Here is a 26562-nt window from a genome sequence, read left to right on the forward strand (position 1 = left end):
CCTGCGGACCACTAATATGATCTGCCCAATGACCTGCTGGGTGGGTGTGGCTAGGTGGCCATGTGACTGGGTGTGTGTGGCCAACTCGATGTCACTCACGTCGAAGGGCGTCTGGCCAGCCTCTACTCGCCACTTCTCGCCTATCTGCCCAGGCTCCTTAGGGCCCCAAGAGGAAGCAGTTGCTGGAGCTAAGCAGCCACCTGGAGAAAGAGTTGGCAAAACAGCTCTGTTCAAATTGGATCTGACTGAGAAGGAAGCTCAGCGGAAGCACCTGGCTGAGGACTAGGAGCATGGGCTTTCCAAGCAGAGGGAAGATCTGCGGGAGTGCAAGGCCAGGTGCTGGTGCCTGGAGGCTCAGTGGACTGAGATGGTCAGCCAGTTTCAGGCCATGATGCAGTCCCACTGGAACAAGGCCCTCTGGCTCTTTGCCACCAGCGGTGCTTCCCTCCAGTCTTCACCCAAAGCCCCCCACCAGGAGGCTGAAGCAGACCCCAAGTCAGAATTTCTTCCCCCCCTCCAACCCGCACAAAAAGACCCCAAAGGGGGAAACTCTCTGCAATGCACGTATTCAGTCGTACCCCCGATTTAGTGCAATATAAAAAATGCAAATAGTTTTTCTGTGGACCACCAAAATTTTCTCGTGGACCCCCAGTGGGCCACAGACCAGCAGCAGCCTCTATTATCCCTGGCCAGCATGACCATCTCCCTGGCGAAGATGGGAAATGTAGTCTCATAAGGGCAGTGTAATGCGGTTGTTAGAGCAGTGTCGTAATGAAAAGCTACCTTAGCCTTAAGGGCAGTGGAAGGAGGGACCGTTTTAAAATGATCACTGGGAACTTTAAAAAGAATAATTGGGATATTGATTTGTACAGCGGTTGCCATCAAGGTAGCTGTGACTTGGAGGTGGGGGGGAGAAATCTATCCATCAGCCATAATGAGAAAGCTGGTTAGCGTGAACTAATCGTACCGTTTGAGCACAATCCCAGCCAACACCCACACGGTGGTGTGAGTCTCCATTGCACCCTGGTGCTACCTTCTTATGAAAATCAGTCTTATGAAATTTGTTCTTGCCTGGAACAAATTGTGAAGTTAACAGGCTGAACACCTTGGCCTCTGAAGTGTGAAAATGTCTCCACGAAGGTTGCCATCTTAAGGGGGCCGGACTTTGAGGGAGAACTTTCCAGGTCATTTCAGATGGTTCCTGAGTCTACTTGAAGTTGAGGAGGGCCCTTCTTCATTCTGTTTGAGTCCTCCTACTCATCTTTCACCTTTTACTTATCCCTACACGGAATATTAGTTTCTTTGATGTCCATTTCTATCTCTCTCTCTCATCTTGAGCGGTGACCGGAAAATATGCCTGTGTTCACATAACACAATGGTCAGTAAAATGAAGCCATTTTTGTGTGTGTATTCATAACACCCAACTAATCATACACTAACCAAACTGGTTTGGTTGACATAGCATCCTAGCCAATTTTTTTTTAAAAAAAGCACAATACTAAAACAGACTAAGGACAGTAACTGCTAGTATTGTCCCCTGACCTGGTTGAATGTGTTTAAACATAGCAATAGCAATAGCAGTTAGACTTATATACCGCTTCATAGGGCTTTCAGCCCTCTCTAAGCGGTTTTACAGAGTCAGCATATTGCCCCCAACAACAATCCGGGTCCTCATTTTACCCACCTCGGAAGGATGGAAGGCTGAGTCAACCCTGAGCTGGTGAGATTTGAACAGCCGAACTGCAGAACTGCAGTTAGCTGAAGTAGCCTGCAGTGCTGCACTCTAACCACTGTGCCACCTTGCTTTAAATTTAAATGACCTTCTAAAATTTCCTGAGGGGAAAGGGATTGGAAGGGGCTCTGCCCCAAAGTATTTAGAGTTAAGAAGGGACATACATCATTTGGAGGAAGTGTCCTTTGGACAGGTTTAAGGCTCAATCAAACTCTATAGTTCAGAGGTCACCAACCTTTCAGACCTCAGGGACCACTAAATTCATAATTTTAAATCCCGGGGACCACTAATATGATCTGCCTAATGACCAGCTGGGTGGGCGTGGCTAGGTGGACATGTGACTGGATGGGCATGGTCAACTCGATGTCACTCACGTTGAGGGGCGCCTCAACGGGGCAACTCGATGTCACTCACGTTGAGGGGCGCTTTGGCTCGCCCCTCCCCTCCCAGCTACTCCTCCCCTCCCTGCCTGGGCTCCTTAGGGTCCCAACAGGAAGCCGTTGCTGGAGCTAAGCAGCCACCATGAGAAAGAGTTGGCAAAACAGCTCAGTTCAAATTGGATATGACTGAGAAGGAGGCTCAGCAGAAGCACCTCACTGAGGTCTACAAGCATAGGCTTTCCAAGCAGAAGGGAGACCTGCAGGAGTGCAAGGCCAGGTACCGGCGCCTGGAGGCTCAGCGGGATGAGATGATGCAGTCCCACTGGAACAAGGCCCACCAGCTCTTCGCCACCACCAGTGGTGCTTCCCTCCAGCCTTCACCCAAAGCCCCACACCAGGAGGCTGAAGCAGACCTCAAGTCGGAGTTTCTGCCCCTCTGCAACCCACACAAAAAGACCCCAAAGGGGGAGACTCTCTGCAGCTAACAACACAAGCGTTCATTGCAAGAGAGCCGAGGTGGCGCAGTAGTTAGAGTGCAGCACTGCAGGCTACTTCAGCTGACTGCAGTTCTGCAGTTCGGCTGTTCAAATCTCACCGGCTCAAGATTGACTCAGCCTTCCATCCTTCCGAGGTGGGTAAAATGAAGACCCGGATTGTTGGGGGCGATATGCTGACTCTATAAACCCCTTAGAGAGGGCTGAAAGCCCTATGAAGCGGTATATAAGTCTAACTGCTATTGCTATTGCTATGTTTAAACACATTTTAGTGGCGCAGTGGTGGCGCAGTGGTTAAATGCAGCACTGCAGGCTACTGCTAGATCAGCAGGTCAGCGGTTCAAATCTCACCGGCTCAGGGTTGACTCAGCCTTCCATCCTTCCGAGGTGGGTAAAATGAGGACCCAGATTGTTGGGGGCAATATGCTGACTCTCTGTAAACCGCTTAGAGAGGCCTGAAAGGCCTATGAAGCGGTATATAAGTCTACTGCTATTGCTATTGCTAACTGCTATTGCTATTGCTATCTGGCCCAGGGGCCGTAGTTTGAGGACCCCTGATTTAGTACAATATAAAAAATGCAAATAATTTTTCTGGAGACCACCAGTTGGTGACCACTGTTATAATTTGCCTGAAGATATTTTGAATTTCTGCATCTTCAGTCTTGTTGCTTGATAAACCTTAGCTTTTGCCAGTCCAAAAGTTTAGGCTGGGATGGCCCGGGGGGGGGGGGGAACGTGTCAATTCTCTTCTAGAATTGCACTTCAAATAAAGCCATAAGATGAATGATTGGTGTTCGGCTTTAGCTTCCTCTTCAAAATTTGCCTATTTTTATTTACTTAGTTTTGTATCTATTCATCATTTACATATTAGCAATCTCATTTTCTTCTTTAGGCTAGCCCACTATCATTTTTGCACGCTTCCCTGTTCTGACTGCGAAAACTTGATGTTGCATGTAGAAATTTCTTAAGATCAGTTCAACTTACTTTCCTTTCCTTGTGGGGTAATGTAAAGTGATGCCAAAGCAAATATTTGGCATTTCCAGGGACCTAATACCTCTGTCCAAATTTCTGGCAATTGTGGTTTGGCAACCCCTTGTCAAAATTTACTCCTGCTCTTCGCGCGAGCGATCGTGGGTGTACCTCGGTTCACCCACGTAACACCTATCCTCCGCGAGCTGCACTGGCTGCCTATTGGTCTCCGGATACGCTTCAAGGCTAGTCGTCACTTATAAAGCCCTTCATGGTATTGGACCTGGGTACTTGAGAGACCGCCTGCTGCCAATCACCTCCACTAGACCGATCAGATCCCACAGATTAGGCCTCCTCCGAATTCCATCCGCCGGCCAGTGTCGACTGGCGACTACTCGGAGGAGAGCCTTCTCTGTGGCTGCTCCGACCCTTTGGAACGAACTCCCCATGGAGATTCGAACCCTCACCACCCTCCAGGCCTTCCGCAAAGCCCTTAAAACCTGGCTGTTCCGACAGGCCTGGGGCTAAAGAGCCGTTGCCCCTGTCTCGAATGGTATGACTGTTGTATGTTTTTAAATTATGCATTGTTATGCTTTGTTTTTAAATTTTTTTGTCTGTATTCCCTTTCCCTGGTTGAGTTGTGAGCCGCCCTGAGTCCCCTTTGGGGGAAAAGGGCGGCATATAAATGTAATAAACTGAACTGAACTGATTCTTTTGAGTGGTAAATGACATAATAACATTGGAAGGGACCCTAGAGGTCTTCTACTCCAACCCCCTACTCAAGCAGGAGACCCTATTCCATTTAGACAAATGGTTGCCCGATATCTTCTTTAAAACTCCCAGTTTTGGAAACACCACAACTCCTAAAGGCCAGCTGTTCCATTGATTAATTGTTATTACTATTAGGAAATTTCTCCTTAGTTCTAGGTTGGTTCTCTCCTTGATTAGTTTCCATCCATTGATTCTTCTCCTGCCTTCAGGTGCTTTGGAGAATAGCTTGACTCCCTCTTCTTTGTGGCAGCCCCTGAGATATTGGAAGACTGCTATCATATCTCCCTTAGTCCTTCTTTTCACTGCACTGGACATACTGAATTCCTACAACCGCCTCTTCGTATGTTTTAGCTTCAACCCACCTGAATCGATCGATGATAGGGATTGATGCAAAGGCCAGATTGGGAACCTTATGTAAAGGGATCATCGTGGGTCAAAGTCAGCATTAATCATGGCAAAGCTCTCCACTTATGCTAGGAGAAACGAAATATTTGGTGTGAAAACCGGAGCGATGTGTGGAGATGAAACTCAATGCCTGTCGAGAACTTTATTCGATTTGATATCTACAAAGCTGGACATTCCCAGTTTCAGCAGAAGAGGAGAGAGAAAGGTGATTATTTCCTAAGACTACATGATTTTTGAACAGTTAATTCCAAGAAAATTATAGATCACAGTTATTGACTGGCTCACACCATACAATAAATTGGAGTTGGGTAGTTGGTGATTCAGTGTGGCCAAATATGCTAAGGCACAGTTTGAAGCCGCCATATGATGTACTTGTTAGAACATCCCGGGTTATGTGAACATTATAATCACATCCTGTTAAGCCAAGATTGAGGCGGCTGCATTGTGCGAACTTGCATTGAGTTTTGCAAGGGGAGTATATTTTGGTCGCTGTGTTGAGACCTCATACAGACATAACTCGGTTATTGAGGCTGGAACAATAAGTATCGAGAACTGTATTTGCTTTCTGTTTTAGAAGAGTTAAAAATAATCGCAAACAAGCATTCTACATATTTCCCCACTGTTTGGGGGGTGGAAAACAGGCCCTTTTTTTGCATTTAAAACACAACAGAGTTTGCCTTGGTTAAAAATACTTTTGAAAACACTTCCACATACAGCATGAAAGTGAGAAGTATATTTATAAAAGAGGGTTGAAAAAAAAATCTGTCTGTATAAATCCTGGACTGGATAGGAAGGCAGAATTTATACACTGTAGTTTCCTTGGGTTTTGTCTTAGTATGTTGTAACTCAGCCAGGTTGGTTGGGAAGCCATAGTTGGCTTGGTGCAACATGTGAACCCACCAGTGGTGGGTTTCAAAAATTGTTCGAACCTACTCTGTGGGTGTGGCCTCCTTTGTGGGAGTGGCTTGCCGCCCATGTGACCGTATACGAAGATGCCAACGACACTTGTCAGAACCACCTTAAATTACCCTCACACACAGCACTGGCATGCATAAGAATAGGATGTAAACTTGTTTTTTAAAAGGCATCTTTGGTTTGCGTTAAAATAACTTCAACACACGCAATGTTCTGATTGCACCACAAATGCAGTCGTCATCCTTACCTTTCACAGAGGCAGTGAGTTTTATAAATATGAGAAATATGAGAGTGTAGAATAATCATATCCAGGTGATGTGATAGCAGTGTTCCAGTCAAGCATCAGGAAAATCAGGAGGTGTATTTATTCGATAAATACCCACTATATACCTACTATTCATTTATTTAAGATTTATTGTAAGTTTAAGCTTTCTGCAAGAAACTGAACTATTAGAGGCCCAGGGAAATTAGCAGGAGACAAGAGTGGAAGGAATTCAAGGTGGGCTGGACTGATATCTCTTGTGGGTGTGAAAGGACTCATGATTGATGACATGTTTGACCCCTCCCTCGGGTTCAACCTGGTCATCTCCTACATCTTTGGTACTTGAGGGCTGTCACATTCTCCAAAACACCTGAGGGTAGGACAAGAAGCAATGGGTGGAAGCTTATCGAGGAGACATCCAACCTGGAGGAAAGGAGAAATTTCCTGACAGGGACCATGATTAATCAGTGAGACAGCTTAGGTCCCATCGACGGAGGTTTTCAAGAAATGATTGGATGACCTTTTGTCTGGGATGATATGAGGTCTCCAGACTTGGGCAGGGGATTGGATTAAAAAAAAATATCCAAGGTTCGTCCAACCTTATGATTTAATACAGTTTATATCAGGGATGCCTAACGTTTTTGTTGTCGCATGCCGAAAGTGTATGCGCATGCATGCGTGCCCATAATGCAATGCTCATGTGGGGGGGCGCACCCCATGCATGCACGAGCAATCCCCTGTGTGCGCCCCGTGCATGCGCGAGCGATCCGCTGCACTCCCTCACCCCTGTGCATGCATGCACGAACCCCCCGTGTGTGCCCCAAACTCCCTGTGCATGCGACTCCCACATGTGTGGGGCCCCCCATGCCTGGCAGAGATCTGAAAACCAGCTGGCCAGCGGGAGGCGCATAGCGCATGGAGCTGACCTGGGTGATGACTTGCATGCCCACAGAGAGGGCGTGGCACAACAAAACCACGCTCAACTAAAGCGCGCCCGATTAAATCGCGTCGCTGACGTCATCAACAGGGCGACAACAGCGAGCGCGGAGAAAGAAGGGCGCTTTAAATAGCGCTTTGAAAGCAAGCCGATTCAAGTTAAGGTAAGGGTTAGGTTTAGGGTTAGGTTTAGTGTTAGGTTAAGGGTTAGGGTTAGGGTTAGAGTTAGGTTAAGGGTTAGGATTAGGTTTAGGGTTAGGTTAAGGGTTAGGTTTAGGATTAGGTTTAGGGTTAGGTTTAGGGTTAGGTTTAGGGTTAGGTTTAGGATTAGGATTAGGTTTAGGGGGGTTAGGTTTAGGTTTAGGGGTTAATTTTAGGTTTAGCGTTTACAGCGTGCTTCTGTCTCCGCGCTGTTGTCGCCCTGTGACGACGTCAGCTACGCGGTTTCATCGAGCACGCTTTAGTCGAACGCGGTTTTGTGGTGGAACTCAGAGAGGGTACTGCATGCCAGCTATGGCATGGATGCCATTGGTTCGCTATCATGGGTTTATATGATGTCTAAGACTTCTCTGTGGATTCTTTATCCTATGCTAATATGCTGGAGCCCCCAGGGAGAAATTGAGGGGTTTTTTCCTTTCATCTCCTGAATTTGTTGCTGACGGTGAGCTGTTCATAACTACAGTGAGATATTCTATGACGATCAAGGCTTTAAATCCTGACGTTTGGAAAGTTTTGCTTTTAATCAAATGTCAGAAGGTTTCACTCACTTACGTTACTCCCTGTATGGCAATGTTGTATTATTAACAAATAGGTTATTATGATGGTTTTCCATTGAAAATATCAAATAAATGTAATACCATTTCTATACATGATTATGATGATTTATTTAGCATCAGTTTTGAGATGGAAGGTTTATAAATTTAAACAATAAATGCTCATCTAGAAACCAGGAGATGGTGAGTTCTAGTTCTGCCTTAGCCATTGAAACTCAGCTGGGTGACTTTGGGCCAGCCACCAGGAGGCTGGCAGTTCTAGTTCTGCCGTAGCCATTGAAAGCAAGCTGGGTGACTTCAGGCCAATCACCAGGAGACTGGGAGTTCTAGTTCTGCCTTAGCCATGAAAGTCAGCTTTGTGACTTTGGGCCAATCACCAGGAGGCTGGGAGTTCCAGTTCTGCCTTAGCCATGAAAGTCAGCTGGGTGACTTCAGGCCAATCACCAGGAGACTGGGAGTTCTAGTTCTGCCTTAGCCATGAAAGTCAGCTGGGTGACTTCAGGCCAATCACCAGGAGACTGGGAGTTCCAGTTCTGCTTTAGCCGTGAAAGTCAGCTGGGTGACTTTGGGCCAATCACCAGGAGGCTGGGAGTTCTAGTTCTGCCTTAGCCATTGAAAGCAAGCTGGGTGACTTTGGGCCAATCACCAGGAGACTGGGAGTTCTAGTTCTTCCTTAGCCATGAAAGTCAGCTGGGTGACTTTGGGCCAATCACCAGGAGACTGGGAGTTCTAGTTCTGCCTTAGCCATTAAAAGCAAGCTGGGTGACTTTGGGCCAATCACCAGGAGGCTGGGAGTTCTAGTTCTGCCTTAGCCATGAAAGTCAGCTGTGTGACTTTGGGCCAACCACCTGGAGGCTGGGAGTTCTAGTTCTGCCTTAGCCGTGAAAGTCAGCTGTGTGACTTTGGGCCAATCACCAGGAGACTGGGAGTTCTAGTTCTGCCTTAGCCATTGCATTTGTATTGTATTGTATTGTATTTAATGGATTTATAGGCCGCCCAATCCCGGAGGACCCCGGGCGGCTTACAGAAAAGAGGTAAATTATAAAAAAATAAAGAATTAAAAAAAAAACAAAGGAAACAGATTAAAACCTCACCATGCACCCAATCTGGTCGGGGGCTGGACCTCAATAGCTGGGTGACTTCAGGCCAATCTCTCAGCCCAACCCAGCTTCCAAGATTGTTGTTGTGGGGAACGGAAGAGGAAGAAGCCTTAGGTATGTTTTCTGCCTTAAGTTATTTATAAATAAAGTTGGGATAGAAATCAATCAAACGAATAGAATCTTAGAAAAAGCTGGATTTTTTTTTTTTTTGCAATCACCCTTCTGTCAAAGAACATGGGCTTCTTTTTTAAGCCAAGCCGGGCTGGCTTATTTATTTATTTAAAAGCTCTCTCTGTCTCTCTCTCTCTCCCCTCCCACCTTTTGCAGCTCGCATCCCAGACTCATCCCGGTCGAATTGCCGACAGCTTGTGAAAGAGGCTTCAACGAAGATGGCAAAATCGCCAGCACCTGCTTTTCAGTTGCACAAATGAAAGCCGCGCCTGAGAAAAACCCATGCGGAGACCTCTCGGTGGGTTGCACATGGCTCTGGAACGAGCGGAGAAGGCGAAGGAGGAGGTGGGGCCATCTTTTCCGACTGATGCTGCGATTCGAAGCGCTTCATCCTTATAAGAAGAGATGCTAATTCAGAAGTCCAATGTTTCTCCCCCTCCCCGAGACGTGGCAAACCGGAGAGTGATCCGATAGCGGATTTGAATGTGAGGAGTCGCATCCTTGCTCCTTGGGGGGAAAAAAACAAAACACCACCCTTTTGCTTTTCGGTGCGAAGCGAGGCGTAGAGACTGCCTGGAGTTAAAATGCCAGCTAAAGGCAAATACTTTTTTAATGAAAGCGAAGGTTGCAAGTTGTCAGATCCCTTATACGAGAAGTATCTTTATGCAAGTCAACAACACCCACTGCTCTTCTTCCTGCTCTTCATTGTGGTCGCCTATTGCTCAACACTTATCGTAGTGCTCGTCTCTTACGATGTGAGTATGATGTGCTGAGGTTCTTAGTTTTTCTATTCTGAACAAAACCGGACTCTCTAATTTCAGATGTAGGAACCCGTTATATTAATGCAAATTCATCCATCATTTTGCAATCCATTGTGCTTTGCATTTTCCCAAACAGCTTCCTAACCAGCAAGTTAGGGAAAAGTTGGTTTTTAAAAGATACAAAATCTGCTGGCGAGAATTTGAAAAAATGTGTAATATTATGGGGAATACTACAAGTAAAGAATATTGCGTTTAGAGAAATGTAAACCCCTTTTAGCCCAAGAGCTTTAAAGAACTCTCTCTCAAGTTCAGAGAATGTTTTAGAAGCTTTCTCCTACAATTCCTACCTGTACATATTCGCAGCAGCGTATATTTCTAGAGAAATCAAAATGAATCTAGAATCTGTTAAATCTGATAAATGTTTCTCGGGTGCTCTGTAACTTAAAGGAATCCTAGAACTTTAATTTTAAATGTAATAGGAATGTCAGATTATGCTTCCAGCAAGCGTGTAGATCTAACGTGATTATTTCTGAAATTCTACAGTTATGTTGACACGGTTGTTGAGGTTGAATGCAGTTGTTTTAATGCATAAATATTTAGACTTATAAGAGCAAACTATTAAAAGTTTCTAGCCCAGCCAGATATCAGAAGGAAGAACTAAATGTGAAAAGACTTTCTGATTAACGCTTTCTGGGAAAACAACCGTTTGCCTGAAATGGAGTAGGGTACCATGCTTTAGTAAGAGGTTGGACTAGAAGACCTCCAAGATCCCTTCCAACTCTGTTATTCTGGTTACATGTATTTCTCTACTCTCTCTCTAAAAGTAAAAAACCACAGATAAGGGATGTGTCTGGTTGACAATCCTGGAGATGAGAGACTACAAACTATTTTCCTTTTCAAGAATATTTTTTTCTAGATATTCTCCAGATCCCCTGGGAATTGCTATTCCAGAATTCCTAAAAGTGAAATATTCTGATCTTTTCTGTATCTCCAATTGAAAGGATCTAAGAGGTGGCTTAGTGGTTAAGACGCTGAGCTTGTCGATCGAAAGGTCAGCAGTTGGCAGTTCGAATCCTTAGTGGCGCATAACGGAGTGAGCTCCCGTTACTTGTCCCGGCTTCTGCCAACCTAGCAGTTTGAAAGCACGTAAAAAATGCAAGTAGAAAAATAGGAACCACATTTGGTGGGAAGGTAACAGCGTTCCGTGCGCCTTCGGCGTTTAGTCATGCCGGCCACGTGACCACGGAGACGTCTTCGGACAGCGCTGGCTCTTCGGCTTTGAAACAGAGATGAGCCCCGTCCCCTACAGTCAGGAATGACTAGCACATATGTGCGAGGGGAAACTTTACCTTTACCTTTAAGAGGTTGGATGGCAGATGATAGGAAAGACCTCCCTAAGGGATTTAGAGAGCAATCGCTGATCTGAATAGTCCCATAAATCTGACCGGACTAAGCTAAGTTTCTTATCTGCCAAATCTCACCGGCTCCAGGTTGACTCAGCCTTCCATCCTTCCGAGGTGGGTAAAATGAGGACCCGAATTGTTGTTGGGGGCAATATGCTGACTCTGTAAACCGCTTAGAGAGGGCTGAAAGCCTTATGAAGCGGTATATAAGTCTAACTGCTATTGCTATTAGGAACTGGCTTCTGAATTGGTGAATTAGTTAATTAAAATTATTAGTAATTTAAAATTACTATTACTTATTATTATTACTTAAATTACTTATTATTAGTAATTTAAAATTATTAAAACGTACAGACTGCAGCAAAATCGCATAGTGGCATTAAAGCAGGAACTTAGCACAAAACCTAAACCAAAACTAACTTTTGTTTTGCTTACAGAAAAACGCCGGCGAACACCTGGCCTTCATTGTTACTGTGAGCGTTGCTCTCATCATCTTCATCATCATGTATGTTTTAGTTTACGTCGAATATTACTTTTGGTGCCAGCTGAAGCTCTTTGCGGGCGTGATCTGGATCAGCTTGCTGGCCATTGGATATGTGTCCATTTTTGACAATTCAAAACCTGCTGGATGGGAACAGGTATTTCCGTCCCCTAATGATGATGTCATCCTTGCACCCGAAAGAGACTGCCTGTCCAGCCCCCTCCCCCCGAACCCACCTTGCGTGACCCTTTTTCAGTACATCCAGATAGCTTTATACCACTATGCACCCAAACTAGACTGTGTTGTTTCTCTGTGTCATATAATATATGTGGATATAGGCACAATTTTGTATTTATTGATTGATTCTGTCATGTTTATCTAGTGTACATTGGAGGTGGTGACCCTTTTGAGAGCTGTAGGCAATGAAATTTCATTTTAATGTATGCCGATCAGTATACATTCAAAGTGACAATAAAGTTATATTCAATAAATAGCAATAGCAGTTAGACTTATATACCGCTTCATAGGGCTTTCAGCCCTCTCTAAGCGGTTTACAGAGTCAGCATATTGCCCCCAACAATCCGGGTCCTCATTTTACCCACCTCGGAAGGATGGAAGGCTGAGTCAACCCTGAGCCGGTGAGATTTGAACAGCCGAACTGCAGAACTGCAGTCAGCTGAATTAGCCTGCAGTGCTGCATTTAACCACTGCACCACCTCGGCTAGTTTAAGGATGCGGTGGCTCAGTGGCTAAGATGCTGAGCCTGTCGAGCAGAAAAGTCAGCAGTTCGGCGGTTCAAATCCCTAGTGCTGCGTAACGGAGTGAGCTCCCGTTACTCGTCCCAGCTTCTGCCAATCTAGCAGTTCGAAAGCACATAAAAATGCAAGTAGAAAAATAGGGACCACCTTTGGTGGGAAGGTAACAGCGTTCTGTGAGCCTTCGGCATTGAGTCATGCCGGCCACATGACCATGGAGACATCTTCAGACAGCGCTGGCTCTTCGGCTTTGAAACGGAGATGAGCACCGCCCCCTAGAGTCAGGAACGAGTAACACATATGTGCAAAGGGAACCTTTACCTTATGTCAGGAGGCATCCAAGCATTTATATCAGGGCTGGCTGGGGAATTCTGGGAATTGAAGTCCACGGCTCTTAAAGTTGCCAAGGGTGGACGCCCCTGTAAATTTATCTATTGAGACGCACAATTTTTTAACACATGGGCTCATGACCATGGAGATGTCTTCGGACAGCACTGGCTCTTCGGCTTTGAAACAGAGATGAACATCGTCCCCTAGAGCCGGAAACAACTCGCACACATGTGTGGGGGAACCATTAACTTTAAGCGTGGGAATAATTTAGAGCTAGTTTCACCTTTCTAAGTGCCGATATGATGTACTCAATAAAGGATCTCTTGAACCTGAACTTTTCTGAGTTCATCAATCAGAATGATGACACCTTGTTTTTCTTCCAGGTTCCATTTTTCCTGTTCATCATCTTCACCACATACACCATGTTGCCCTTGGCTATGAGAGACGCTGTCATAGTTAGCTCCTTTTCGGCCGTCTCTCATATTATCGTCCTCAGCGTTACAGCAGACTCACAGAATCAACACACCTTGCTCCTTCAGGTAAGGCACCTTGGGGAAACCAAGGCTCCTGACCCCACCAAGTGTCTCCTCAAACATTTGTGGGAGGATCCTCTGATCACCATTACCAAAACCCAGGTGATTTCCTGCCTGTTGGTGGCCACAAATCAGGGGTGAAATCGATTTACCGCCGCTACCGGTTCACAAATGCTCTTTCGCTTGAATGTGCCACCTCCGTGCATGCAAAGGACCTTCCGCGCATGCAAAGGACCTTCCGCGCATGCGCAGAGCGTCAAAAACAGGGCGTGATAACGTGGGTGGGCAGAGCATGCTACTGAGGATGTCTGCAATGTTAAATAGAAGAATGAGGGGGGAGGAATCTGCTCTGCCACGCGATTTAGATTAGCTAGAAAGCAGGAATGCCGACGATTCCAGCTAATATAAATCCCGCGTCACAGCTGATCATCGGAAATACCAGTTTGCCTGAACTGGTAGCATGTTTTACTACTGGTTCGGACGAACTGATCCGAACCAGTAACATTTCACCCCTGCCACAAAGAAAGCAGAAGTGCAAATCCTTTTTTTTTAATTGAAAATTTTGAAAAAAAAATCTTTTACAAATGTTTACTTCCCTCCCCCTACCCTCCCCACTTAAACCCCACTCCCCCCAACCTTCCCCCCCCCGGCTTCCCAGAACTAATACAGGTTATATAAATCTTTAACAAAAATATTCTAAAATAAACTTAAGAAAAAAAAGTTAATATCATCTTCCATTTGAGCTTTAACTCCTCTTTGCTAGGCTAGCTCTAAACAGATTATGTTATTCCTTGTTTCTTCAGTTATAAGCTATCTGAAATTTCTTAGTCCCATATTTATTTTGAGTATAGTCAATCCATCTTCTCCATTCCAATTTATATCTCTCATTGGAATGGTCCTTGAGATATGCTGATATTTCAGCCATCTCTGCTAGGTTTGTTACTTTTAATGTCCATTCTTGAATAGTAGGCAAATCTTCCTTCTTCCAGTGTTGCGCCACCAACAGTCTTGCTGCAGATGTGCAAATCCTTGAAGTGGCTTCAGAAAGATTTAAGAAGTAAATTAAGAAAAAAAGTTTGTTACCTCCTCCCCCATCATTTCTCAAGCAATGTTCCTTTCTGGGCTATGGGGGAGGAAAGGCAATGGAACAAATCTTCTATTAGAAAAGGTGTTAATTATACATTGTGTAAGCAGTGATATTAGAAATGTTTTCTTCTTTAAAATTAGCTAGCTTGTTGGTCCGACATACATTCTATTGACTACTTGTTCACATTTCAGGCAATTCTTTACATATTTGGACATGTTTTAACTTTAATACATGTGGGCACGCATAATACACATCTATACATGCATGTAAACATAGATGTTCTGTTCTTTGTTGTATTCCAGATTGATCATTGGATTTTCTCTCTTTCTTTGGTAATCCTGAAAGTGTCTCTTTCTTCCTTTTTTTCCATAAGGACCAGGGGTGGGTTTCAACCAGTTCGCGGCGGTCCCTGTGAACCGGTTGGTCACCGAACCCGGAAGTAAGTAACTTCCGGGAACGGCGAAGGGCGTGCCCGCCCGCCCGCGGTCCTTACCCGGTTTTGATGAGTTCTGCGCTTCCACGCATGCGCAGGACGCATACAGCGCCTGCGCGATCGTCCAGGAGCAGCTGGAGCATCGCGCAGACGCTAGTACGCATGCGTGCACCACGCGCGTGCACGAGGACACCACCGGCCCCGTTCCAACCGAACCGGTTGGAATGGGGCGAGAAACCCACCCCTGATAAGGACCTTACAAGAGGTTCCAAAGTAACGAAAGAACTATGGGCCCAGGTTAGGCCACACAGAGTTAGTTTCTATTGTAATGGAGGCATGACTTCGGCGTTTAAGCACAGCCTGTGGAAAGTTTAAAGCATTTGCTGGTTGAATTGGAACGACGATTCAATTCAGAACATAGAATAACGAGTTTGGAAGGGGCCTTAGAAGACTTGTAGCCCAATTCCTTGCCCAAGCAGGAGACCCTATTCCCGTAATGACAAATCTATGGCACCTCTCTACAGGCACGAGAGCTGTCACCCCAGCTCAGCTCCACCGTCCATGGATGTGTGTTGTGGCCCAGCAGGAGCCGTTGGAGCTGCCACCAGACTCCGACAGCGAGGGGCCCTCTGAGTGGGCTTTGGAGGATGTGGAGGACCCTGGACAGGGTTCCGACTCCGAGCAGGGCGCAGAGAGGCTGGTTGGCCACCAGGAGGCACCTGAGCCTTGGACCAGTGGGGAGGAGACAAGGGAGTGTGATCCGGACGTCAGCAGTGGGGAGGAGCCAAGGGAGTTGTTCCTGGATGCCCGGCACCGGAGAACTATTAGGCAAAAGGAACAGTTGCTCAGTTACAGGAGGTAATTGCACTCAGCTGGTGGTCATTAGGCTCCTCTCAAGACTATAAAAGGAATGCTTGTGCAAACGCCCCTTTTGCAGGAGTCAACGTCATTCCTAATGCTGGAGAAGCTGTTATCTGTCGAAGTCTGAGTTGCTGCCAAGGTTCTTATCTGTTTGTGATGCTTGGCTTTCAGCCACCGAGGTTTTGGTTTCTTGCTAATAAAGTGCTGTGACATTCCAGTTAAGCTTGTCTCGGCATTCGTTACTGGACAGAGGAGGGGGTCAGAACTGATGTGTGCCTCCCCCGACCAGTTTTTGGTCCCAGGAGGTTGCAGGGGGTGGGGAACACGGGGTGTGTGTCACACACACATTGTATTATGTGTGTGGGCACATGTGCCGGTTTTCGGCACGCGTTGACAAAAAGGTTAGCCCTCACTGTCTTATACAATTCTGGACCAATGGCTGTCCAATCTTTTTTTAAAATCTTCCAGTGATGGAGCACCTACAACTTCTAGAGGGAAGCCACTCTACAGGTTAATTATTCTATCAGGAAATTTAGTTCTTGATTGGATCTCTTTTTAATGATCTTCCACCCATTCTTTCTTGTCCTGCCGTCAAACGCTCTGGAGAATAGGTTGACCCCTTCTTCTCCACGATAGCCTTCATCTTAAAATTTAAGAGGACACACGGATCTTAAATTCATCTGGAGCTTCGATTCACATCAAAACGATACATGAGTGGTGGAGTGAACCCCACAGTTCTTCCCAGTTTTTTTTCCCACAAGGCAGTGCTACATTCCAGAAAGAATATTTGATTTTATTACGAAAGGAGTGCGCACTTGAAGAAGGATAACGGGAAATACTCCAGTGTTGTAAATGTGGAAACCATGACCCGTCAAAATATTTCTTCAGTCGTTTGCCAAGCCCTGCTTGTCTAGACAATCTGTTTTTTTTTAAAATCAGATAAACAACTCGGCCAAACCATTTAAGATCCACACCACTAAGGTGTGTGTCATGTCTTGGAGAATGAGGTAATGTATTCCTTTCCCCCAGATAAATGCTGGGGTCATGATTGAAGCAACTCTTTTATTCACACTTTGTTTCTTTCTTGGCAAATTTGCTGGATTTTGAGGAGTGGTGAATTTTCATGCCATCATCTCGTTTCTGAAGCACTTGCTTACTTTCAGTCCAAAAAAAAGGGGCTTGGTTTAATCCCTAGCCGGAAACCAAAGCAAGACAAAACTCGATTTCCTTTCCTGAGTCAATCAAACAATAATTTCAGTATGAGTGAAAATATTTCGAGAGTAGGCAGCATGATAAAAGACACGAAATGAAAGGAATAGAATATTTGGATGGCAGAGAAGGAGATCTAACAGGAGATCTTGGACCATCTCTCCTGAAACTTTATTTTTTAATTAAATGTGGTAACTGGGTATGTTTGCTTTGGTTCCCCAAACAGAGCAGGTATTGGAAATGAAAGTTTAAGATCATGGTTTATTCCGAATGTAATAATTATGGTTTCCTAGTTTGGCAAAAGAAGAAAATACAATGACGTAATGACTTATATGTGTGCTAGAAGCAAAGGATAGCATAGGATAGGATAGGATAATAGAATAGGAATAAAGAGGAGAGGAGAAGAGAAGAGGAGAGGGGAAGGGAAGGGAAGGGAAAGGAAGAGAAGAGAACCTTGGGACATCTTCTAGTCCAATCTCCTGTTCAAACAGGAGACCCTATACCATTTCAGACATAATTATCCAATTTCTTCTTAAAAACTTCCCATGATGGATCACCCACAAACTTCTGGAAGCAAGTTGTCCCACTGATTAATTGTTCTGATTTTCAGGAAATTTCTCCTTAGTTCTAGGTCTCTTCTCTGCTTGATTAGTTTCCATCCATTCCTTCTTGTCCTGCTGTCAGGTGCTTTGGGGAAAACCTTAATCAGAACAGAGCTGGAAGGGACCTTGGAGGTCTTCTACTCCAACCCCCTGCTCAAACATGAGACCTTATACCATTTCAGACAAGTGGCTGTACAATCTCTTTTTAAAGGTGTGATGGAGCACCAAACAACTTCTGAATTAACCACTGGTTAATTACTCTCATTGTTAGGAAGTTTCTCCTTAATTCAAAGTTGCTTCCCTCCTCGATTAGTTTCCATCCATTGTTTCTCGTTCTGCCTTCAGGGGCTTTGGAGAATAATTTGACCCCCTCTTCTTTGGGGGCAGCCCCTTAAATACTAGAACACTGGTATCATGTCATCCCTAATCCTTCTTTTCTCCAGACTAGCCATATTTCAGTGGTGGGTTTCAAAAATTGTTCGAACCTACTCTGTGGGTGTGGCCTCCTTTGTGGGAGTGGCTTCCCGGCCATGTGACCTGGTGGGAGTGGCTTGCCACCCATGTGATTGGATATGAAATTATGAATTAGTACTTAGGTCGGTCCAAGTAGCTATTCAGAAACTCTGGCATTTGAAGCCTGCAAGCCTTAAAGCTGTCAAGTTACAAGATCCTTGCACCCCTAACCCTTTAGAAAAAAAAAAAACTAGGGGTCTTCAAACCTGACAGTTTTAAGACTTGTGGACTTCAACGCTCAGAATTTCTCCTCCAGTCACGTTGGCTCAGCAACTCTGGCATTGAAGCATGCAGGTCTTAAAGCTGTCAAGTTACAAGATCCTTGCACCCAAACCCTTTAGCAGTGGTGGGTTTCAAAAAATTTTGGAACCTCTTCTGAAGATGTGGCCTGCTTTCTGGGTCCACTGGTGGAACCTCTTCTTACCGGTCCGGTAGATTTGACGAACCGGTTCTACCGAATAGGTGCGAACTGGTAGGAACCCACCTCTGCCATATTTGTTTTTAATGCAAGAGTGAAGAAACTAATTCTTATATCACTGGGTTAAGCTGAGGTTTCTCTTTGAAATCTGCTATGTTTTTTTCCACCTCCAATGAATGTCTTAGCTGTTTTAGAAGTGGTAGGAAGGATGGTATGGTTAATTTGTACCATATGTATTCCATGGCAATGGGAAATTATGTGTAGGAAACCAACCCAAAATTTAATTGCCTTAGACATGGAGGTTTGTGGACTATGATGTATGATGTAGCCTGTTGTAGAAACCAATAATTTCTGGGTTACTAAAATCACAATGGTGTAGCGCAATGTGTGAACTTAATCACTGTGTGAAATCACCTGGATTAACAAATGAGCCAAGGTATCAATCACGGCTTTGGCAACAATCACCTCTTGAAGTTAATCTTAGTTTTGGAGCGGTTTCAGAGTTCGGAGAATGTGCTTCTTTTTTTTCTCCTAAAACAAAATACAGTTTCACACAAGTATTTATATTTTTTTAAAAAGGTGTACTCCCTCCTCCCCCTTTCCGATCTATCGTACAATCATTCAGGGATTTAGGGGGGGAAAAGTTGAGATCAGACAAAAAAGGAAAGCAAGGAATTAAATTAGCGCCTCTTCCAAGCTGCCTACAAAATCCAGATCATCTGGATGGGCAGATTCAAAGTAGAGAGCTTTGCATTTCTGATTCGTGTTTCAAGACGAACCAACCCGTAGATCAGAGAGAAAGGACACACAACGTAACAATCATAACTCTAAAATCCGTCATTCCTGGAACTGCAAGCTAATCTGGGAATATATGAATTCCTGGACTTATAATAGGCTAGTTAAGTGCTGGCAAATTAATAGTTGGTAGGAGTTTTTTCCCCCAAGTCTTTTGTTGGTAGGGGCTCCCCAAATCTGAACATGGTCAGTCTCCACAAACATGATGTTGTGACTCAGCAGAAGTCTCCTGTGAGTCTTTTCGGGATGCAAGATTAACAATGCAGCTGGGGCTCGTTAGTGGCATCTTCTGGGGATAAAAGGACAGATGTTGCCACGCCCTGGTTGCAGGAGTCAACGTTCATTCATTCGTTCATTGATCCTAGGTCGTGGTTTATTTGTGAGAGACACTTGGAGAAGTGATTTGCTTTCTGTAACCCTGATTCGAAGAGACACTTGGAGAAGTGCTCTGCTTTCTTTTTGTACACCTTGTTTTGCCGTAAGAGAGATTTGTTTTGCATTCCGTTATCTTCAGGCAGGGACTTTATTTAGGTTTATTTTGGGCTCGCAGCCAGTTTGAGCCGAGGACTGATAAAGTGAGTTCCTTTTAAGTTTGTCTGCCTGTCGTCTGTTAACGAGCGAAGGAGGGGGGGACTGAACACATGGCCAACAATGAAAGGCAGTGAAGCAGCTTGAACTGAGCCCAGGTGGCACAGTTGTTAGAATGCAGTATTTGCAGGCAAACTCTGCCGACTGCCAGCAGTTCGACTCTCACCGCTTCAGGGTTGATTCAACCTGCCATCCAAAAGAAGGAGCGTTCTTCTTAAAACGAACTATTCTACTGATCCATGTGTAACTATTATTCCCCTATATAGTCGCAGCTGTATTCTATTTCATAAAGGATAGTGAAACAGCCTAAGGCTTCACATGCTTGGGCTGAAGAGTCTACACCAGGGCTGTCAAACTCAATTTCATTCAGGGCCGCAACAGGGTTGTGTTTGACCTCAAGGGCTTGGTGGGTGTGGCCAGGGTGGGTGTGGCCAGCTTGACGTCACTCGTGTCGGGGGCACCCCACCCAGGCTTCTTTTTTTTGACTGCAATGGCCTCCTGCAGCACACGGCCCTCCCAGCTCCGTTTTCGCTGGCAGAGCGCTGCAGGAGGCTGTTGCAGCTGAAAATGGAGCTCGAGAGGGCTGCATATGGTCCTTCCAAGTTTCGTTTTCACTGGCAGAGCGCTGCAGGAGGCAGCTGAAATAGCAGCTGAAAACAGAGCTCGGGAGGGCTGCACACGGCCCTTCCAAGTTCCGTTTTCGCTGGCAGAGTGCTATAGGAGGCCGTCGCAGCTGAAAACGGAGCTCGGGAGGGCTGCACACGGCCCTTCCAAGTTCAGTTTTCACTGGCAGAGTGCTATAGGAGGCCGTCGCAGCTGAAAACGGAGCTCGGGAGGGCTGCACACGGCCCTTCCAAGTTCCGTTTTCGCTGGCAGAGTGCTATAGGAGGCCGTCGCAGCTGAAAACGGAGCTCGGGAGGGCTGCACATGGCCCTTCCAAGTTCTGTTTTCGCTGGCAGAGTGCTATAGGAGGCCGTTGCAGCTGAAAACGGAGCTCGGGAGGGCTGCACACGGCCCTTCCAAGTTCCGTTTTCGTTGGCAGAGTGCTATAGGAGGCCGTCGCAGCTGAAAACGGAGCTCGGGAGGGCTGCACACGGCCCTTCCAAGTTCCGTTTTCGCTGGCAGAGTGCTGCAGGAGGCCGTTGCAGTTGAAAACGGAGCTCGGGAGGTCTGTTCAAAGCCTTCCCAAGCTGCACATGACCCTCCTTTCGCTGACAGAGGCACTGCAGGCCAGTCTTTCACTGTTTCCAGGGTGGCCCTGCGGGCCAGATCTAAGCGGCACCTTGTGGGCCAGATTCGGCCCACGGGCTTTGAGTTTGACACCCCTGGTCTACACATACACTCCCTCTGTCTTTTGCCTTTATTGATAGTATTCCGGTCTTCACTTTCATTTGAATTTTTTTCACCGTAGACTACCTTGGTGGTCGGTGGGATGAGTTTAACAAGTGAATGGGATGGATTTAAGAAACGAATGGAGCATTTTGTGGAAAATTGGTTAAAACGGCAATTGCGGAAGAGGTGGTAGGAGGCACTTTCTCTGGAAAAAAAAGGTCTTGGGGAGGAATGGATGGGGAAGAAGAACAAATAGGTTAAAGCTTTCCTATTGCAAAATTGGAAGAAGAAAGGGTTCTTTGTTTAGCTGCGTCCAATTGTTATTATTTCTGGTGCCCCTCGCTTTTAGCCCAGCATTCTATGCCGATGAGCCATTATGGCTTGTTCAGTAAGAGGTGGTTAGGAAGAATCTTGTGCCTGCTGCAAAAAGCAGCCGATCGTAACGGTATGGTTTTCTTTCTTTTACCCAGCTGGTGGCGAATGCTTTCATTTTCCTTTGTGGCAATTTGCTGGGGGCGTACCACAAGCATCAAGTGCAAGATGCCTCCTGGGATCTGTACCGCTATACCTTAAAATGCATCCAAGTCCAGATGAAATTGAAAATTGAAAAAAGGCAACAGGTAAGGTGGATATCCAACCATAAAAATAGCACATGTTTTTTTTCCTGCATGGTTAATTATTAAGAGGCCATTATTAACATGCAGATAATTTATTTCGGGCAGCACATCACTCATTCCAGGTTCACTCGGTGCTCTCTGAGCTTGGTTGTTTTCTTGCAGGCGTTTCATTACCCAACTATGTAACGTTATCAGTGCTAGAAGGAGTGGGGTTTGTGGAGAGGAGGAGGAGGAGGAGGAGGGGGGGGGATGACTGTGGCTCCTTGATGCTCTCTGAACTTGCTTGTTTTCTTGCAGACGTTTCATTACCACACTACGTAACATCATCAGTGCTAGAAGGAGTGGGATTTGTGGAGAGGAGGAGGAGGAGGAGGAAGAGGAGGAGGAGGAGGGATGACTGTGGGGGTCCTTGATGCTTTCTGAGCTTGCTTGTTTTCTTGCAGACATTTCATTACCCAACTATGTAACGTTATCAGTGCTAGAAGGAGTGGGGTTTGTGGAGAGGAGGAGGAGGAGGAGGAGGAGGAGGAGGAGGAGGAGGAGGAGGAGGAGGAGGAGGAGGAGGAGGAGGAGGAGGAGGAGGAGGAGGGATGACTGTGGGGCTCCTTGATGCTCTCTGAACTTGCTTGTTTTCTTGAAGATGTTTCATTACCCAACTATGGAACATTATCAGTGCTAGAAGGAGTGGGGTTTGTGGAGAGGAGGAGGAGGAGGAGGAGGAGGAAGAGGAGGAGGAAGAGGAGGAGGAGGAGGAAGAGGAGGAGGAGGAGGGATGACTGTGGGGGTCCTTGATGCTTTCTGAGCTTGCTTGTTTTCTTGCAGACATTTCATTACCCAACTATGGAACATCATCAGTACTAGAAGGAGTGGGGTTTGTGGAGAGGAGGAGGAGGAGGAGGAAGAGGAGGAGGAGGAGGAGGAGGGGGAGGGGGAGGGGAGCGACTGTGGGCTTCTTGTTGCTCTCCGAGTTTGGTTGTTTTCTTGCAGATGTTTCATCACCCAAAATGGGTAACATCATCAGTAGTGAATCCCACTCCCCTCTAGAACTGATGATGTTACCTAGTTGGGTAATAAAACATCTGCAAGAAAACAACAAAGCTCAGACAGATCCAAGGACCTCACAGTCTTCCTCCTCCTCCTCCTCCTCCTCCTCCTCCTCCTCCTCCTCCTCCTCCTCTCCATAAACCTCAATCCCCTTCTAGCACTGATGATGTTACCTAGTTGGGTTAGGAAACATTCACAAGAAAAGAACCCAGCTCAAGAGATCATCAAGCAATCCTGAGCTACAGATATTCTCCTTCGTTCCAGGTTCGGCAAGCCATATTGCTGCCTCCTGGGCTGCCATTAAAATGAAAACTTAGAAATATTCGTGAATATTATTCTAGAATAATTCCTGAACAGCCCGGAGACCTCTCTGGAAAACATGATTATAAGTGAAACATTTGCAAACAAATGTGTGTTTTTGCGCAGATTTGCAAGCATTCAAGTTGAATTGCCAACATTTGATGGAAGCACTAAGTGAATGAAGGAACACTGCGTGGTCTAATTAGTGAAGTTAACGAAGGCGGGGATTTGCTCTTATTAGTTAGAGTTAGGTTTATTAGATGTCTTAGGTTGCTCTTGCAACCGTCTTTCCTTCCTCCTCCTTTGGTTTGAGATCACTTCATGCTTTGAACAATTCAAACCTTCTTCTTTGCTCCAAGGAAAGCTTGCTTCTGTCAATCCTGCCAGCTCACATATCTATGGGAATGAAACTTGCCATCATCGAGCGTCTAAAAGAAACCAACGATATGAAAAAGCATGATAATAATTTCCACAACCTGTATGTGAAACGGCACCAGAACGTCAGGTAAATTTTTGGATTTCTGTAAGATGATTTCTGATGATATAAAGCGGACCAGCCCATGTAAAGCTGTAAATTAAGATGATGAAATGAGGATGAGTCAGCAGAGGCATCGCCGCTTTAAGAAGCGGGGTTATTGCCACTTTAAGAAGCTGTTTATATAAAGGAGGCCAGAGAGGGCGTCTCTCTCTCTCTCTCTCTCATCGTGTATCTCTCTCCTGGTGTCCAGTATCCATTGCTAAGTTCTCCATGTAGTGTTAAGAAGAAGATTGCTTGCTTGTCAGGTATTTGACTACCACGTGTATTTCTGTATATGTCTTGTATATAAACCACTGTTAAACGTCTAAGTCTCTGTGTGCCGTGTTTTGCTCCTGGGTTGCCTCCTAATAGTAGTCATGCTGCAAACACTCTGACAATTTCCGAGACTCGCATTTCCCTCTGGGGTCAGTATTTTAAAGAGGCCACCAAGTTCTTGAGGTTTCCTTGAGGAATCACAGCTTCTTCAAGCTGGACTTCGCATAGAGCAATCCCAGACTTGTCATATTTCTTTCTCCTTCCTTTAGCATCCTGTATGCAGACATCGTAGGATTCACTCGCTTGGCAAGTGACTGTTCTCCAAAGGAGCTAGTGGTAATGTTGAATGAACTCTTTGGGAAATTTGACCAGATTGCAAAGGTGAGTCAATCCTGGGAATTGAAATTCCCCACATTTTCAAGTTGTCGATGTTGAGAAAACAACTCACCTATTGAGTGACTGTAGACATTCTGGTTGGTAAACAAGCATTACCATATTTTTTGGAGTATAGGACGCACCAAGATTTTGAAGAGGCAAATTTTTTAAAGAAGTTTTTGCACTCTGCAGACCTCCCAAAAATGCCCCATTTTTTGTGAAAACGGGCCCATTTTTTGACAAAAAATGGGCATGAATAGTCTTTAGGAGGCTTGTAGAGTGCTCCTGGGGGGTGCCCGCCCCCCAAAATGAGCAAAAAACAGACTGGTTTTTACGAAAACAGCCCATTCCCCCCCCCCAAAAAAATGACCACGCAGAGCATTTAGGAAGCTTATAAAGTGCTCCTAGGGGCTGGGGGGGGGACAAAATTGAGCAAAAAACCCGACCCATTTTTCACTCATTTCTGCCCTCCCCAGCCCCCAAGAGCTCTCTAAAAGCCTCCTAAAGGTTATGCATGGCTATTTTGGTGAAGAGGCAGGGTTTCAGGAGCCAAAAACATGCTGTATTCAGTGTATAAGATGCACTCAGATTTTCAGCCTCTTTTTTGAGGGAAAAAGGTGCGTCTTATACTCCATAAAATAAGGTATTCATTTTTTTATTGTGCAGTCTCACAACAACCTTGTGCATGGTTTAATAAGCTATCCATTTAAAAATCACGGTGTCGCATAATTTGGCAGTATAGGTACCCCCTCCACTTACGACCACAAAGGACCCCTACATTTATGCTGCTAAGTGAAACATTTGTTACGTGATGTTTTGCCCCACTTTACGACTTTTGTTGCAACATTTGTTAACTGAATCGCTGCAGTTAAGTTAGGAACATGGCTGTTAAGCCACTGACTTTGCTGGTCAGAAGTTGGCAAAAGGGAATCACAGGGCCTCTGGAAACCGTCATAAATATGAACCAGTTCTAAGCACTTGAATTTTGATCACGTGACCGCAGGTTGTAAGTGTGAAAAATGGTCATGGGTGACTTTTTTCAGTGCCATTGTAACTTGGAACAGTCACTAAACGAACTTGTTGTAAATTGAGGACTACCTATATAACAGTCATTGGCTGCATGTGGATAATTTTAAATTTGCTTGAGGCAGCCAGCAAGATTTTCCACTGCTGTTGTAACTTCTCAACGAATGGCTGTAAGTGACTGTAGCTGCCTTGCATTCTCTGTGCTTGAACTAATAGTGGGATTCAGCCGGTTTTCGCTGGTACAGTTGAACTGATTTTTAAATTACTCCCACCCCGCTATCAAAAAGGATCCTGGGTGCTGCGCTGCAATGAAGGAACGGGCAATGGAGCGGCCAGCAGGAGGGAAGGAGAAAGTCACTTTCCTCCTTCCCTTGCGCCAGCCGCTCTGTTTTCCCATTTCTCCATTGCAACGCAGCGCCCAGGATCCACTTTGATAGCAGGGTGGGGCAAATTTAACAACCAGTTCAACTGAACCAGTGTGAACCGGCTGAATCCCACCACTGGTCTAGAAAATAAGGGTCAGGTTTGCAATCACTGGAGTCACATGTGGCAGAATTGGAGCACGGTGTGACCCGACAAATGCGCACCCGACAACAGTGCGCCGACAAAACCGCGGCGATTAAACCGTGATGTCGACAACGTGCCCACAAAGGTGCGCCGACAAAAGAGCGGCAACAGAAGCACGATTACGGTTAAGGTAAGGGTTAGGGTAAGGGTTAGGGTAAGGGTTAGGGTTAGGGTTAGGGTTAGGTTCAGGGTTAGGGTTAGGGTTAGGGTTAGGGTTAGGGTTAGGTTCAGGGTTAGGGTTAGGGTTAGGGTTACCTTTAGGGTTAGGTTTAGAGCGTGCTTCTGTCGGCGCGCTGTTGTCGGCGCGCTTCTGCGCTCATTCGTCGGCGCGATTTTGAACTCGCGTTTTTTTCCCCACGGTTTCATCGGCGCGCTTTTGTCCAGCGCACATTTGTCGGTGCACCTCCCAAGACAGTCAACCTGACCCTGGGTTTGAATCTTAAATTATTTGAATCTCACCACTGGCTTGAACCCCAGATAAATTGCAAATGAACCACCCTGCGCCTCCCCCCGTTATTTTTTGGGAATACAGAAAAGTCTTACTTCGGATGAAGAGATGACAGCTGATCTGTTTTCTCCCTGCAAAAAAGCCTATAATTTGCACTGCTTAAGAAAAATGCCGGTTAATTCATATTTGCCATGCTCAGTGACTCATGGGCTATTTTTTTGTGTGTTTTGTTTTGTAGGAAAATGAATGCATGAGGATCAAAATATTGGGAGACTGTTATTATTGCGTCTCGGGCTTACCTGTGTCCTTGCCGATACATGCCAAAAACTGTGTGAAAATGGGCCTCGACATGTGTGAAGCGATAAAGTAGGTACTTTAAAAAG

The 26562-nt window shown here is 45.6% G+C and overlaps 1 protein-coding gene across 1 annotated transcript in view; it reads left to right on the forward strand.

The window, feature by feature from the left end:
- ADCY7 (adenylate cyclase 7) overlaps positions 1-26562 on the forward strand; it is a 90034-nt gene that overhangs the window by 23455 nt on the left and 40017 nt on the right. The window contains exons 2-8 of the mRNA XM_032230759.1: positions 9065-9663; positions 11510-11710; positions 13022-13177; positions 21480-21629; positions 23330-23475; positions 24033-24144; positions 26418-26545. Of these exons, the coding sequence (XP_032086650.1) occupies positions 9493-9663; positions 11510-11710; positions 13022-13177; positions 21480-21629; positions 23330-23475; positions 24033-24144; positions 26418-26545 (1064 nt within the window). The 5' untranslated portion in view covers positions 9065-9492. The remainder of the gene's footprint in view (positions 1-9064; positions 9664-11509; positions 11711-13021; positions 13178-21479; positions 21630-23329; positions 23476-24032; positions 24145-26417; positions 26546-26562) is intronic.

The sequence above is a fragment of the Thamnophis elegans genome, chromosome 14 (genome assembly GCF_009769535.1).
Source record: "Thamnophis elegans isolate rThaEle1 chromosome 14, rThaEle1.pri, whole genome shotgun sequence".
In the NCBI taxonomy this organism is placed as follows: domain Eukaryota; kingdom Metazoa; phylum Chordata; class Lepidosauria; order Squamata; family Colubridae; genus Thamnophis; species Thamnophis elegans.